The 14374-nt window shown below is 41.8% G+C and overlaps 1 protein-coding gene across 17 annotated transcripts in view; it reads left to right on the forward strand.

Moving 5' to 3' along the window:
- The first annotated feature begins 4575 nt into the window (after window positions 1-4575).
- The window catches only part of GOLM2 (golgi membrane protein 2), a 130813-nt gene continuing 121014 nt past the window's right edge, over window positions 4576-14374 (forward strand). For all 17 annotated transcript variants that reach the window (XR_013520917.1, XR_013520915.1, XR_013520919.1 and 14 more), the window contains exon 1: window positions 4576-5206. Coding sequence is in view for 11 of the 17 variants with exons in the window: in XM_054239572.2 (XP_054095547.1) it covers window positions 4880-5206 (327 nt within the window). In the remaining 6 variants the exon portion in view is untranslated. The remainder of the gene's footprint in view (window positions 5207-14374) is intronic.

Genomic DNA, 14374 nt, shown 5'->3' on the forward strand with positions numbered 1-14374 from the left:
TCTGTAGTCCCATCTACTCGGGAGGCTGAGGCATGAGAATTACTTGAACCCAGTAGGTGGAGGATGCATGAACCGAGATTGCACCACTGCACTCCAGCCTGACGCCTGGCAACAGAGTGAGACTCTGTCTCAAAATAAAATAAAATGGGAGTTTTAGACTAATCTCCAAATTCCCTTACTGTTCTAAAATTCCATAATCTGAGGATCTAAGGAAAAAAGAATGAAATGAAGGAGAATTGCTTGAACCCAGGAGGCGGAGGTTGCAGTGAGCCGAGATCGACCCACTGTATTGTAGCCTGGCGCCTGGAGATGACTCTGTATCAAAAAAAAAAAAAAGAGTATTTTAAAAATGTTTTAGGCTGGGCATGATGCCTCATGCCTGTAAATCCCAATGCTTTTGGAGGCCGAGGCAGGAAGACCGTTTGAGCCCAGGAATTTGAGACCAGCTTGGGCAACACAGAAAGACACCATCTCTATAAAATTTTAAAAATTAGCCAGGTGTGGTGGTGTGCATCTGTAGTCCCTAGCTACTTGGGTGGCTGAAGCAGAAGGATCACTTGAGCCAGGGAGGCCGAGGCTGCAGTGAGCTGTGATTGTGTCACTGCTCTCCAGCCTCGATGACAGAGTGAGACACTGTCTCAAAAGAAAAAAAAAAAGTTTCAGATAAATGGAAAAGAAAGAAGTGAGCAGACACTGGAGAAGGGGAAAAAAATGTCTAATGGTATGGTGCCAAAACAAAATCACAGCCTACCTCATGCTGTCTTATAATTTGATCCTGCAGAAGAACATCTACCAAAAGTCTACTATAGAGGCAGCAAAATAAACTGCTACAATAGAATACTACAGGACATCATGGAGGCACAATAAGATAATGGTCACTTCCACCACTTGGGAGCAGCAGGGCCTGGGAGGTGTCGAAAATGTTTTCAAGGAGGAAACTGAATACACTGTTCCCCTGGTTGGGCACTGGTAAAGGAAGAAGAGATTGGAAGCTTCAGGAGGAGCTTTCTATTTCTGCTGTATCCCCTGTCCCTCCTCTCACCTACAACACTGTAGATTGTCATGCAGCAGGCACACAGTAAATATCTGAGTAATTAATTAATTTGCTAATTACTTAATGCATGTACCATTATATGAAGCCTTGAACAAAGCAGGCTTCCAATAACAATGCCATGATGATATAGTTTTTTAAAATTTCACTGAAAAGTATTCATTACTCAGCTGGACACAGTGGCTCACATCTGTAATCCCAGCACTTTGGTAGACTAAGACAGGAAGATTGCCTAAGGCCAGAAGTTCAAGACCAGCTTGGCCAATAAGTGAGATCCTGTCTCTAAATAAAAAAAAAATTTTTTTTAATTAGCTGGGGAGGCTGAGGCATGAGGATTGCTTGAGTCTAAGAGTTCAAGGATGCAGTGAGCTATGACTGAGCCACTGCAGTCCAGCCTCAGTGACAGAGTGAGACCCTGTTTCAAAAAAAGCCAACAAAAAAATTACCAATGTTATAACTTTTTCAATTATTTTCTCAACTACATATTGTTAATAGTATAGTTGCAGTCATGTAGGTATGTGAGAAATTTGTATAATTTTTATTAAGAATAAATAAATTCATGAATAAATGACAGTGAAAGATGAAAGAAAGTAAGAGAAGCATTCCAAAAAGCCAGAGACATAATATAGCCTAGAAAACACAATTATCCTAGGGTTAGGGCATAAGCGATAGGAAGAAAAAATAAGGCTATGGAGGTTGGTAGAGGCAGGGTTATAAGTCTTATAAAGAATGTAGTCCTATAGGCCAGAGATTACCAACTTTTTTTTTTTTTTTTTTTAAGGAGATGAATCTCACTATGTTGCCCAGGCTAGAGTGCAGTGACTAATCAGTCACGATCATAGAGCACTGCAGTGTTCAGCTCCTGGCCTCAGGTCATCCTTTTGTCTTGGGCTCCCGAGTAGCTGGGATGACAGGCAGTGACAATGCTCTGAGTTTAATCTTTTGACTCTTCAAACTTCTTTTTTAATGTCAAAAACTGTACATGTGATAGTAATTGTAAGTTTAGCATCTATTGATTTTTATTTTTTCAGACAAAGTTTCACTCTTGTTGCCCAGGCTGGAGCACAATGGTGTGATCTCAGCTCACTGCAACCTCCACCTCCTGGGTTCAAGCAATTCTCCTGCCTCAGCCTCCTTGAGTAGCTGGGATTACAGGCATGTGCCACCATGCCCGCTAATTTTTTTTTTTTTTTTAGTAGATGGGGTTTTACCATGCTGGCCAGGCTGGTCTTGAACTCTTGAACTTGTGAACCACCTGCCTGCCCAGCTAATTTTTGTATTTTTAGTAGAGATGGCGTTTCACCGTGTTGACAAGGCTGGTCTTGAACGTCTCAGGTAATCCACCCGCTTCAGCCTCCCAAAGTGCTGGGATTACAGGTGTGAACCACCACACCCAACAGGTATCTATTGATTTTAAAAATATGTAAAGAAAAACGTTAAAGTGGATTCACTTCTAATTTTACTTATTTAATTTTTTTTTTAGAGACAGGGTCTCACTCTGTCTCTTAAAGTGCAGTGGCATGATCACCGCTCACTCCAGCCTTGAACTCCTGGGCTCAAGGGATCCTCCCAACTCAGCCTCTCAAGTAGCTGGGAGTACAAACATATACCACCAAACTCTGCTAATTTTTTTTTTTTTTGAGACAGAGGAATGCAGTAGCATGATCTCCTCTCACTGCAACCTCTGCCTCCCAGGTTTACACCACATTGTTACCAATTAATTGCAGTTTGGCCTGTCCCCTTCATTATCCAAAACCTGGTTGGCGTGAGATTATACCCCCCTTCCATCCCAGGACAACTCTGAAGGGTCATCATAGTTCATACTCTACATGGAGTTGGCTGAAGTTTCACTGCAACTTCCCAGCAGCCCAACTTCTCCCTCTGCCCATCCTGTTCACCTCTCTTTTCTTTCCCTTCACTTCTGCAGGTGATGATCCCAAGAACACTCCCTAAAAAATATTTGCTATTACTAATCTCCATCTCACAGTCTGTTTTCTGGGCATGGTTCTCCTGCCACAGCCTCTGGAGTAGCTGGGGACTACAGGCGTGAACCACCGCACCCAGCCTAGAATACTTTTCGATTGCCGGTTGAGTAGAGCAAGGCCAATATGAGTTGAGAAAAACAGAGGTGGGAAAGTTCGTTACAGTTAATCATTTCCCATTTATGCCTTGCTTCCTTTGCCGAAGTCTGTTTGCCATCCGAGAGGGGTGGGGATTTCTTTGATGTGAACCAAGTATTAATAATTGCTTTTCTGTGCTGCATCTATGATAGAGTAATCATTGTTCTTTGAAGGGGCAGTAATACTTCTACGCTACTGCAGGACTTTGGGAAATAATGTTTAAGGAAAGGAAGCACAGAATAATTATTCAAAGATGACTAGTCTTCCTGCCTCAAAATCGTATCACTCGGATTTGAATAAAAATACCAAGGTTTTTCCATTCTTGAGGTTTTACACTCTTTAAGTTCCTGAACCTGAGGTCTGAAAAATAAGGCAACCCCATCCTCTCCTTAAACAGGTTAGAGCCAGCAACTTTTTATTTTTCTATGCAGACAAAAGAATTATGCAGAAAAAACAAAAGAGGCGGGGGCTGTTTCCGCATTACTGAAATTCACATTAAACATATAGTTAGCTTGCTATATGCAGAGAGCAATGGTGTTGAGAGTCCCATGATGTGAATTCAAGCCTATTTTAAACCAGATATGAGAAAGTTTCCAAACATCTTTGTGTCTCGGATTCTTCATCTGTAAAACTGCGTTATTGAGAAGATAATTTGAGACACGGTGCGCAAAACAATTTGTTAGGGTTATTTCTAACCCAGAATGTATTGACTGTCAGTAACAGTACATTAGTTACGATTCATCGAGGGCAGCTTCTGGACTTTCCGTTTGGAAGCCTAGCCGTGGCAAAAGCAGCAGTGCATTTAAAAATTGGAGTGAAATTCTTTCGGTTAGGGAAAGCAGTAACCTTGGAAACGAGATTGGTACCACCCCTTTCAGTCCTAAAGCTTTGTTTCTCCCGCTTTTCTCTATAATGTTTAGGGCATCGCTATTTTACGGTCTTTTTGTTTTGTCTTTTCTTTCCACATTATTAGTACAAAAGAGAAATTCCCCTTGTACAGAAGTAAGTACAAAACTTTTCTAGTCGCCCCTTTCCGACCGCAGCTCACCTACTACTTTTTCTATTCCGCGGTCGGAGCCCCAGACGTCCTCAAAGATAAATATTTTCGCGAGGGCCAGTGTAGGACAGGAACTCCCTAGATCTTGAATCAAGAGAATCTACTAGGTAATAACAGAAAGGATTCGGACCCAGAAACCAGAGACAACAAAGACCGCCAAATTTAACACCACCCTTTGCGACGGAGAAAACTCTCGCGAGAAAGGACTGGGAAACGAGAGGAAGCAACGTTCTCGCGAGAAGAGGGGGTGCCTCGCCGGAAACTTGGAAATGGCCCCCTAAGCGACTTAGTCCCAGCCAGTGGGTGGGGCCTGAGTAAACCCGCCCCCTTCCGGCCTTTTTCCCCACCTCCCAACCGTGAGGTGCTGCTTTGGGGGCGCCGGCAGCTGGGTTCTCCCGGTTCCCGTGGGCAGGTGCAGGGTCGGGTTCAAAGCCTCCGGAACGCGTTTTGGTCTGATTTGAGGAGGGGGGCGGGGAGGGACCTGCGGCTTGCGGCCCCGCCCCCTTCTCCGGCTCGCCGCGGACAGAAAAGCCCGCCTCCACCCTCGGCCGGCCCTGGGGCTGTGTCCCCCGGGCATCTCCAACAGAGGCCTGAGCTTCTGCCTGCAGGTGTCTGCGGCGAGCCCCCTAGGGTACACCCCGATTTGGCCCCATGGTGGGTTTCGGGGCCAACCGGCGGGCTGGCCGCCTCCCCTCTCTCGTGCTGGTGGTGCTGCTGGTGGTAATCGTCGTCCTCGCCTTCAACTACTGGAGCATCTCCTCTCGCCACGTCCTGCTTCAGGAGGAGGTGGCCGAGCTGCAGGGCCAGGTCCAGCGCACCGAAGTGGCCCGCGGGCGGCTGGAGAAGCGCAATTCTGACCTCTTGCTGTTGGTGGACACGCACAAGAAACAGATCGACCAGAAGGAGGCCGACTACGGCCGCCTCAGCAGCCGGCTGCAGGCCAGAGAGGGCCTGGGGAAGAGATGCGAGGATGACAAGGTAAGGACGACCCCCTTCTATTTCAACCCCCATAGTTTCTTTTCTCTACGGGGTCTGGGGCGGGGTAGTAATCCGGTTGCGGTTGCCCTATCCCTTACAGTACTGCAGTCCTGAAGGCTCCTTTCACCCCCAACAACTCTGTTTCTGTCAGACTTTTCCTGGTTTATCAGTGCCACGTTCTCCTGTCTCTGCCAGACAAAACTGACTTTAAATTCTGGTTCTCTAGAGTGGCCTGTGTGCGGATGCCGCCTATTCTCTAAGCTCAGCTGCTGAGCTGGCAGTGGTAACAGTCTGGCCTATGTGGCCGCCTTACCTTCAGAGACACACAAATCTGGAGACTGCCAGGTTTGGTGTGGGTATTGTTGTCTCATTCTTATTCCGTACACATTGATCAATATTAATTTCGTTATTTAAAGAACGAAGCCGCCTCTGACTCCTCTACCTATGGTAGTCACCATATATTTTTTAAGCTGTGTGACTTTTTAAATCTCTATAGGGCGATGTATTGAATAACTGAATAATCAGCTATTACTGCTTTTTTGTGATCAAAATGTTTTGATAGATGGACCCTTTAGCTATGTGTGAGCCGCACTTGTGTCTTGGACATAGTTGATCCATAATTATCTACTCAATTTGAATTGTTAATGAAATTAGCCAAAAGATTAGAATCTAAAAATACGTTTTTCTGTTTGTTTTTTTGAGACGAAGTCTTTGTCGCCCAGGCTGGAGTGCAGTGGCGCAATCTCAGCTCACCACGACCTCCGCCTCCCGGGTCCAAACGATTCTCCTGCCTCAGCCTCCTGAATAGCTGGGACCACGGGTGCCTGCCACCACGCCCGGCTAATTTTTTGTATTTTTAGTAGAGGCAGGGTTTCACGGTGTTACCAGGATGGTGTCGATCTGCTGACCTCGTGATCCGCCCGCCTCGGCCTCCCAAAGTGCTGGAACTACAGGCGTGAGCCACCGCACCCGGCCAAAAATAAGTTTTAAGCAATAGAATGCCGTCAGTGTCTTCACTGAAAGAAAACAGAATGAAATTTTGTATGGCTAAGTAGCTATTAGGGTTGGTGTTTTATGCAGATGGAAAACTATACAAAGTTTTAAATTGTAAAAAGTTTAAAATTGAATTGTAACCATACTTGCTACTCAATAGTCTTTATTTTCATTATCTCATTGGTAACTATAGTAATAGTTTATCACTTATACAACTTCTGTAGGTGTAATAGAGTTATGAATATTTCAGGGCAGGATAATAGATGCCTTTCTTTCTATACACTTCTTTGGTAATCTTCACATTTTTGTGTGTAAATGCCGGTTATAATTACAAGTTTTATTTTGCGTATGAAAATCACTTAAGGGTGAGTCATTATAAATTTTTTTTTTTTAATGAAAGAAAGAAAAAGGAAGAGAAAAGGGGGAGAGAGAACAGGAGTCTTAACAGGAGTCTTGCTTTATTGCCCAGGCTGGAATTCAATCTAAAAGTAGTTATTACAAACCTCTTTTATGCCGATAATTGTGCTTAACAGCGGAGACAGGAAGGAATAAGGAAAGAAAATAACAAACAGCCAACGAATATTTCATTTAAATCTGTGAAATGCTATGCAAATGCTGAAGAGTGATTTGCTTCCATTTATGTGGTCACTTTCAAAATAGGTGTAATGTGATACTAAAAAAATATATGTTCTGTGACCTGGGGTAAAGAATTCTATAAATATTTACTGAGTTTACTTGTTCCAGGTCTGAGTTAAAATCATAAATGTCCCTGTTAATTTTCTATCTCGTTGATCCGTCGAATATTAACAATGTGGTGTCAAAGTCTCCTGCTATTATTGTGCAGGAGTCCAAGTCTCTTTATAAGTCATTAAAAACTTGTCTTATGTATTTGGGTACTCCTATATTGGGTGCATATATATTTATGATCATTAACTTACTGTTGCATTGATCCTTTTATCATTATGTAATGTCCTTCTTTCTTTTAGTCTTTGTTACTATTAACATCTATTTTGTCAGAGATGAAAGTTACAACTCCTGTTTTTTTTTTCTCTCCATTTGATTGGTGAGTCTTTCTCCAACCTTTTGTTTTGAGTCTTTGTGTGTCCTTGCTTATGAGATGGATCTGAATACAGAGTGCCGATGTGTTTTGACTTTTTATTCAGTTTGCGTGTCTATGTCTTTGATTGGGACGTTTAATCCATTTAAATTTAGGATTAATATTGATATTTGTGAGTTTAATATTGTCATTTAATGCTAGCTGGCTATTTTACCCATTAGTTGATATAGATTCTTCATTATGAAGATACTCTTTACCTTTTGGTAAGGTTTTTGGATGGCTGATACTGGTTGTTCCTTTCTGTGTGTAGTGCTTCTTTCAGAAGCTCTTGTAAAGCAGGCCTGGTGGTGATGAAATCTCTGAATGCTTGCTTGTTCGTGAAAAATTTTATTTTTCCTTCGTTTATGAAGCTTAATTTGGTTGGATATGAGATTCTGGGTTGAAAATTCTTTTCTTTGAGGATATTGAATATTGACCCCCGACTCTCTTCTAGTTTGTGGGGTTTCTGTTGAGAGATCTGCTGTGAGTCTGATAGGCTTCCCTTTATGGGTAACCTGACCTTTCTCTCTAGCTACCCTTAGAATTTTCTCCTTTATTTCAATCCTGGTGAATCTAACAATTATGTGTCTTGGGGATGCTTTACTTGAGGAATATCTTCGTGGTGTTCTCTGTATTACCTGGAGTTGAGTATTGTCCTGCTTTACTAGGTCAGGAAAGTTTTCCTGAATAGTATCCTGAAGAATATTTTCCAGCTTGGATTCATTCTCTTCATGACATTCGGGTACACCTATCAAACGTAAATTAGGTCTTTTCATGTTTCTTGGAGACTTTGCTCATTCTTTTTTACTTTTTCTTATCTAATCTTGTCTTCTCGTTTCATTTCATTAAGTTGGTCTTTGACCTCTAATATCCTTTCTTCTGCTTGATCAATTGGAGTGTTAAAACCTGTGCATACTTCACTGTGTTCTTGTATTCTTCAGTTCCATTAATTCACTTATATTCTTCTCTAAATTGTCTATTCCTGTTAGGATTTCGTCAAACCTTTTTTCAGTGTTCTTAGTTTCTTTACATTGGGCTAGAACATGTTCTTTTAACTCACAGAAGTTTCTTATTATCCACCTTCTGAAGCCTAATTCTGTTATTGGAACACACTCGTTCTCCGTCGGGCCTTGTTCCCTTGATGAGGAATGGTGATCTTCTGTAGAAGGAGAAGCATTCTGATTTTAAGTATTCTCAGCCTTTTTATGCTGGTTTCTTCCCATCATTGTAAATTTATCTACCTGTCATCTTTGTAATTACCGACTTTCAAATTAGGTCTCTGAGTGGACGTCCAACTTGTTAATTCCCAGCGCCGAAATCTGAGCAACCCACTGCATCGGCTAAAATAGCGGCGTCAAGATTCTTGGTGCTTTTCTGCCCGGGAGTCTCCAGTCTGGCTTCCCTCCTGAATCCCTTCTTCAATCAGCTGAGTGAGTGACTCTGCCTTTGTGGAGCTCCAATCGTCGACCAAAAGCAGACCCAGTCCTATTTACTCTGCACCGAGAACCACCGCACTGGCCACAAGAGTCACGCTGGTGACCTGTGGGGCTCCTCCACTGGGAATCTCCTGGTCGGTGAGCAGCAAGAATTCATCTGAAAGTGTGGCGTCCTCTGGTTCTCTGCATTTCACTGGGAGCTACAAGCCTGAGATGCTAGTGATCGGCCATCTTGGATCTCTCCGTCATTATAAATTAAACTCTCCACAAGCTTCTGACTTTCCTGTTGACAGCCTCTACCTTGCTTTCTTATTTCATGAAGATTAAGGCTCTCAGCTAAGTGCTTCCCTATAACCCCCTCCTCTTCACCATAACGTAGACATGCTCTGACAGGGTCAGGGAATCAGTAAATTTATGTATGTGCTACATACCAAGCTCTAAAGACTGAAAAACTTGGGCAGAATAGGTAGAAATCCCTGAAAGTTTGGAGTATTAAAGTAAGGTCTTCCTACTTGGAATGGTTAAGCATTACAATTCACATTCTTCTGTCTGGTCTCAAAGGAAGATGTCTTCTAGTAATTAATAACTGTTGATTACATTCTTTCATCCACTTGACTCTTTTTTTTTTTTTTTGAGACAGGGTCTCACAGTGTTGCCCAGGCTGGAGTGCAGTAGTTATTCACAGGCATGATGCACTACAGCATGAACTTCTGAGCTCAAGTGATCTTCCTGCTTCAGCCTCTGAGTAGCTGAACTGCAGGTCTTTGCCACCTTGCCCAGCTCTACTGAACGGTCAGTGTCTTTGAGTTTGTTTCATTTTTTACCTTCAACAGGATGTGGATGTCCCCTGTTCTAAGTAAAGAACAAAAGACTTTTATATATCACTGTCTCCTAACCAACCCATTTGTTTTTTCACTTTCATTACTAAAGTTGAATTATCAATAGTCTACAAATGTTTCATCTACTTATTTTTTCATACCCATCCTAATCTTAAAATGTCTGCCATCTTTCTTTCCTTCCCTTTTCTGAAACTAGTCTCTGAAAGGTCACTAGCAGTCTTCCTAGTCAAAACCAAAGAACATTTTTATTCTTACTCTATTTGATCTCTCAGTAGTTTGGGCCTGTTGATTGTCTCTAGCTATTTAGAAACTGTTTCCTTTCTTGCTTCTGTAATATTGGACTCTTCAGCCCTATCTTCTTCACTGTATTCACTGCTGTATTTATTTTTTCTTTCCAGCCACCTAATAAGGGACTTTGTTCTTGAGCCTTTGCTCTCACTTGAGAGCAGTATTTTCCAAAGTGGTGTTAAACAGAATTCTCTTCTTACAATATTTCATAGGTGGTAAGGAGAAAAAAAAGAAAACCTCTTTTGGAGGGAAATATTAGTGTATCCTCCTCTTGGAATTTATGATGCCTGCTAGAATATAAAAGCTCTGAGAAAACCATTAGTAAAGAAGCCTATTCAATTTTGTTTAACTCAGTCTCATTTAGTTTATTTGATCACAGGTTACTATTTTCATTGCCTACCTGTTATGGTACAGAATAATATAGCAAAGCACACTAGTTTGGGAAATATTGCTGTAGGTATCTTTTTTTTTTTTTTCCTTTTTGAGATGGAGTTTCACTCTTGTTGCACAGTCTAGAGTGCCATGGTGTGATCTCGACTCACAACCTCTGCCTCCCAGGTTCAAGCAATTCTCCTGCCTCAACCTCCTGAATAGCTGGGATTAGGGCACACACCACCACACCCAGTTAATTTTGTATTTTTAGTAGAGATGGGGTTTCCTGAGTAGCTGGGATTAGTGCACATGCCACCATGCCCGGGTAATTTTGTATTTTTAGTAGAGATGGGGTTTATCCATGTTGGTCAGGCTGGTCTTGAATCCCGACCTCAGGTGATTTGCCTGCCTTGGCCTCCCAAAGTGCTGGGATTACAGGTGCAAGTCACCACACTGGACCTGCCGTGGGTATCTTTACTAATAAGTGTTTCGTTAATATACTATGCAGCTGGCTCACAAGTTTGCATCTCTTATTTGAATGTCGGTTCTGTGTATTTTTAAAAAATTTTCCTTTTTTTAGTTTTGTAGAGATAGGGTGTTGTTGTGTTGTCCAGTCTCACTCTTGGCTCCAAGTGATCCTCCTGCCTTGGGCTTACAAAGTGCTGGAATTCCAGGTGTGTGCCACAACACCTGGTGTGCCACTTCCATATTTTGAGAGCTGCCTATAACAACTTTGTTGGGCTGCTCATGAATGTCTGTTCTTGGGATTAAAGAGGACTCTGTGCTGCTTAGTAGAAAGGGTTGTCTTGGTTTCTGTCTTTTAAACTAAAGAGTTTTTCGGGTTTTTTGTTTGTTTGTTTTGAAACAGAGGCTTGCTCTGTTACCCAGGCTGGAGAGCAGTGGTGTGATCATAGCTTACTACAGCCTTGAACTTCTGGGCTCAAGCAGTCCTCTCACCTTGGCCTCCCAAGTAGGGGGGACTATAGGTGCATGCCACCATGCTGGTCTAATTTTTTATTTTTTGGTAGAGATGAGGGTCTCATTGTGCTGCCCAGGCTGGTCTCCAATTTCTGGCCTCAAGTGATCCTCCTGCCTTGGCCTTCTAAAGTGCTGGGATTACAGGTTTGAGCCACCATATCTGGACACATAACAGTTTTAGATCTGGAAAATTATTGCAAAGATAATACAGGAGTTTCTATGTACCCCATACCCAGTCTTTTCTATTATTAACATCTTATGTAAGTATGATACATTTGTCACAATTAATGAACAAGTGTTCATATCTTATGAAAGTCCATGCTTTCTTCAGATTTCTTTAGTTTTCTTCTGCTGTCCTTTTTAAATTCCAAGGTCTCATCCAGGGTACTATGTTGCAGTTTAGACATTTATGTCTCCTTAAGCTTCTCTTCAGACTTTCCTTGTTTTTCAGACCTTTTCTTGTTTTTGATGATCTTGACAGTTTAAAGATTACTGATTAAGTGTTTTGTAGAATGTCCCTCAATTGGGAATTGTCTGAGCCTTTTCTCAGGATTAGACTGGGATTATGGGTTTTGGGAGAAAGACCACAGAAGTAAACTACCACTTTAGACACATCATATCATGGGTGCATTTTACAAAATGATTTATCACTGTTGATGTTAACCTCGATCACCTGGTGTGAGATAGTGCTTGTCAGCCTTCTCCACTAAAAAGTACTCTTAAAAAAAAAAATCTCTTTCCATACGATACACTTTGGAAGAAAATAATTATGTTCACCCTCATTTAATGAATGCGTAGTTATGCTCTTCCTCCTTAAGGGCAGAATATCAACATAAACTATATGGAATTCTTCTGCACAGGAGATTTGTCTCTTCTCCCTCATTTATTAACTTAATCATTTACTTACTATGGGCTTGTGGATACTTATTTTATACTTCGGCTTATAATCCAATATGTATTTTTTTTTGGTTGCTAAAATTGTTCCAGCTCTGGCCATTGGAGAGCTCTTTCAGTTAACTCATTTATCCCCTATTTATTTTTTATTTTTTTGAGATGGAGTCTCTGTCACCCAGAGTGGAGTGCAGTGGTGTGATCTCGACTCACTGCAACTTCTGCCTCTGCAGTTGAGGCTATTCTTCGCCTCAGCCTCCTGAGTAGCTGGGACTACAGGTGTGCGCCAACATGCCCAGCTAATTTTTGTATTTTTAGAAGTGACGGGGTTTCACCGTGTTGGCCAGGATGGTCTCAATCTCTTGACTTCATGATCCACCCACCTCGGCCTCCCAAAGTGCTGGGATTACAGGTGTGAGCCACCATGCCCGGCCCCTTCTTTACTTTTAAAGTGCCAGAAAGTACCGAGAATTTCCACATACCCTATGCCCAGTTTTAGTGTGACACACTCTTTTCTTACTTTTCGGTACTTTAAGGTGCTCTAGGCTCATCTTACATATTTCCTACTCCAGTCCTGGAGTCAGCAATTTCTCCAAGGAGCCCTGGTTCCTTTTATTGGAGAATGGCATTAGAAACCAAGGGCTGTGGCTGGGTACAGTGGCTCACACCTGTAATCTCAACACTGGGAGGCTGAGGCAGGTGGATCACTTGAGGTCAGGAGTTTAAGACCAGCCTGACTAACATGGTGAAACCCCGTCTCTACTTAAAAATACGAAAATTAGGCCAGGCACCATGACTTATACCTGTAATCCCAGCACTTTGAGACATCAAGGTGGGCAGATCACAAGGTCAGGAGTTTGAAACCGTCCTGTCCAGCATACTGATATCCTGTCTCTACTAAAAATACAAACATTAGCTGGATGTGGTGGCACATGCCTGTAGTCCCAGCTATTCGGGATGCTGAGGCAGGAGAATTGCTTGAACCCTGCAGGCGGAGGTTACAGTGAGCCGAAATTGTGCCACTATACTCCAGTCTGGACGACAGTGAGACTTTGTCTCAAAAAAAAAAAAAATTAGCTGGGTGTTGTGGTGGGTGCTTGTAATCCTAGCTACTTGGGAGGCTGAGACAAGAGAATCGCTTGAACCTGGGAGGCAGAGGTTGCAGTGAGCCAAGATCACGCCACTGCATTCCACCCTGGGAAACAGAGTAAAACTCTTTCTTAAAAAAATAAAAATAAAAAATAAACCAGGTCTGCATGGCAGATATGCTTATTGCTACTATAAGTTTATCTTTGGAAATCCGGGAATCCTTGCTCCACAGGAATCAGACAAGTGATATTTAATTTCTTCCACATTATTATGCCATTCTGTCACTTCCAATCTGTTACCTGGGCTAACTAAACATAGAAATTCTTTTTTTTTGAGAGAAGGAAAGAAAAAAAAAGTGAAGGAGAGGAAGAAAAAGAGGGAGAGAGAACGGAAATGTTGCTTTATTCTAAAAAAAAAAATGGGTATTAATAATGACCAATCAATATTTCATTTAAACCTATGAGTAGGTGTGATGTGGTACTGACAAGAATGTATATTTTGTGTATTTAAAGTGGAGAGCTCTGTAAATATTTATTAAGTTTACTTGTTCCGGATCTGAGTTTGAGTCCTGGATATCCTTATTAATTTTCTGTCTCATTGAGTCTAAGTCTCTGTATCTGGGTATTAGGATCATTAGCTCTTATTGTTGCATTGATCCTTTTACGACTATATCTTTGTTGCTTTAAAATCTGTTTTATCAGATACGAGAATTGCAACTCCTGCGTTTTATTTATTTATTTTTGCTCTTCATTTGGTTGGTAAATCTTTCTCCATCCCTTTGAGTCTTTGTGTATCCTTGCATGTGAGATGGGTCTGGATGTAGCATACCGTTGGGTTTTGGCTGTATCTTTTGATTGGGGGATTTAGTTGATTTAAATTTAGGATTACTGCCATTTGATGTTAACTGGCTGTTTTATCCATTCGTTGATGTAAATTCTTCTTTATGTTGATGCTCTTTGCTTTTTGGTATATTTTTAGAAAGGCTAATACTGGTTGTTTCTATGTGTAATGCTTCTTTCAGAAGCTCTTGTAAAGCAGGCCTGGTAGTAATAAAATCCCTGAGTACTTGCTTGTTCATAAAAGATTTTATTTTTCCTTCAGTTGTGAAGCTTAGTTTGGCTGGATATGAAATTCTGGACTGAAAGTTCTGTTCTTTAAGGATGTTGAATATTGGCCCCCACTCTCT

The sequence above is a fragment of the Callithrix jacchus genome, chromosome 8, assembly GCF_049354715.1.
Source record: "Callithrix jacchus isolate 240 chromosome 8, calJac240_pri, whole genome shotgun sequence".
In the NCBI taxonomy this organism is placed as follows: Eukaryota; Metazoa; Chordata; class Mammalia; order Primates; family Cebidae; genus Callithrix; species Callithrix jacchus.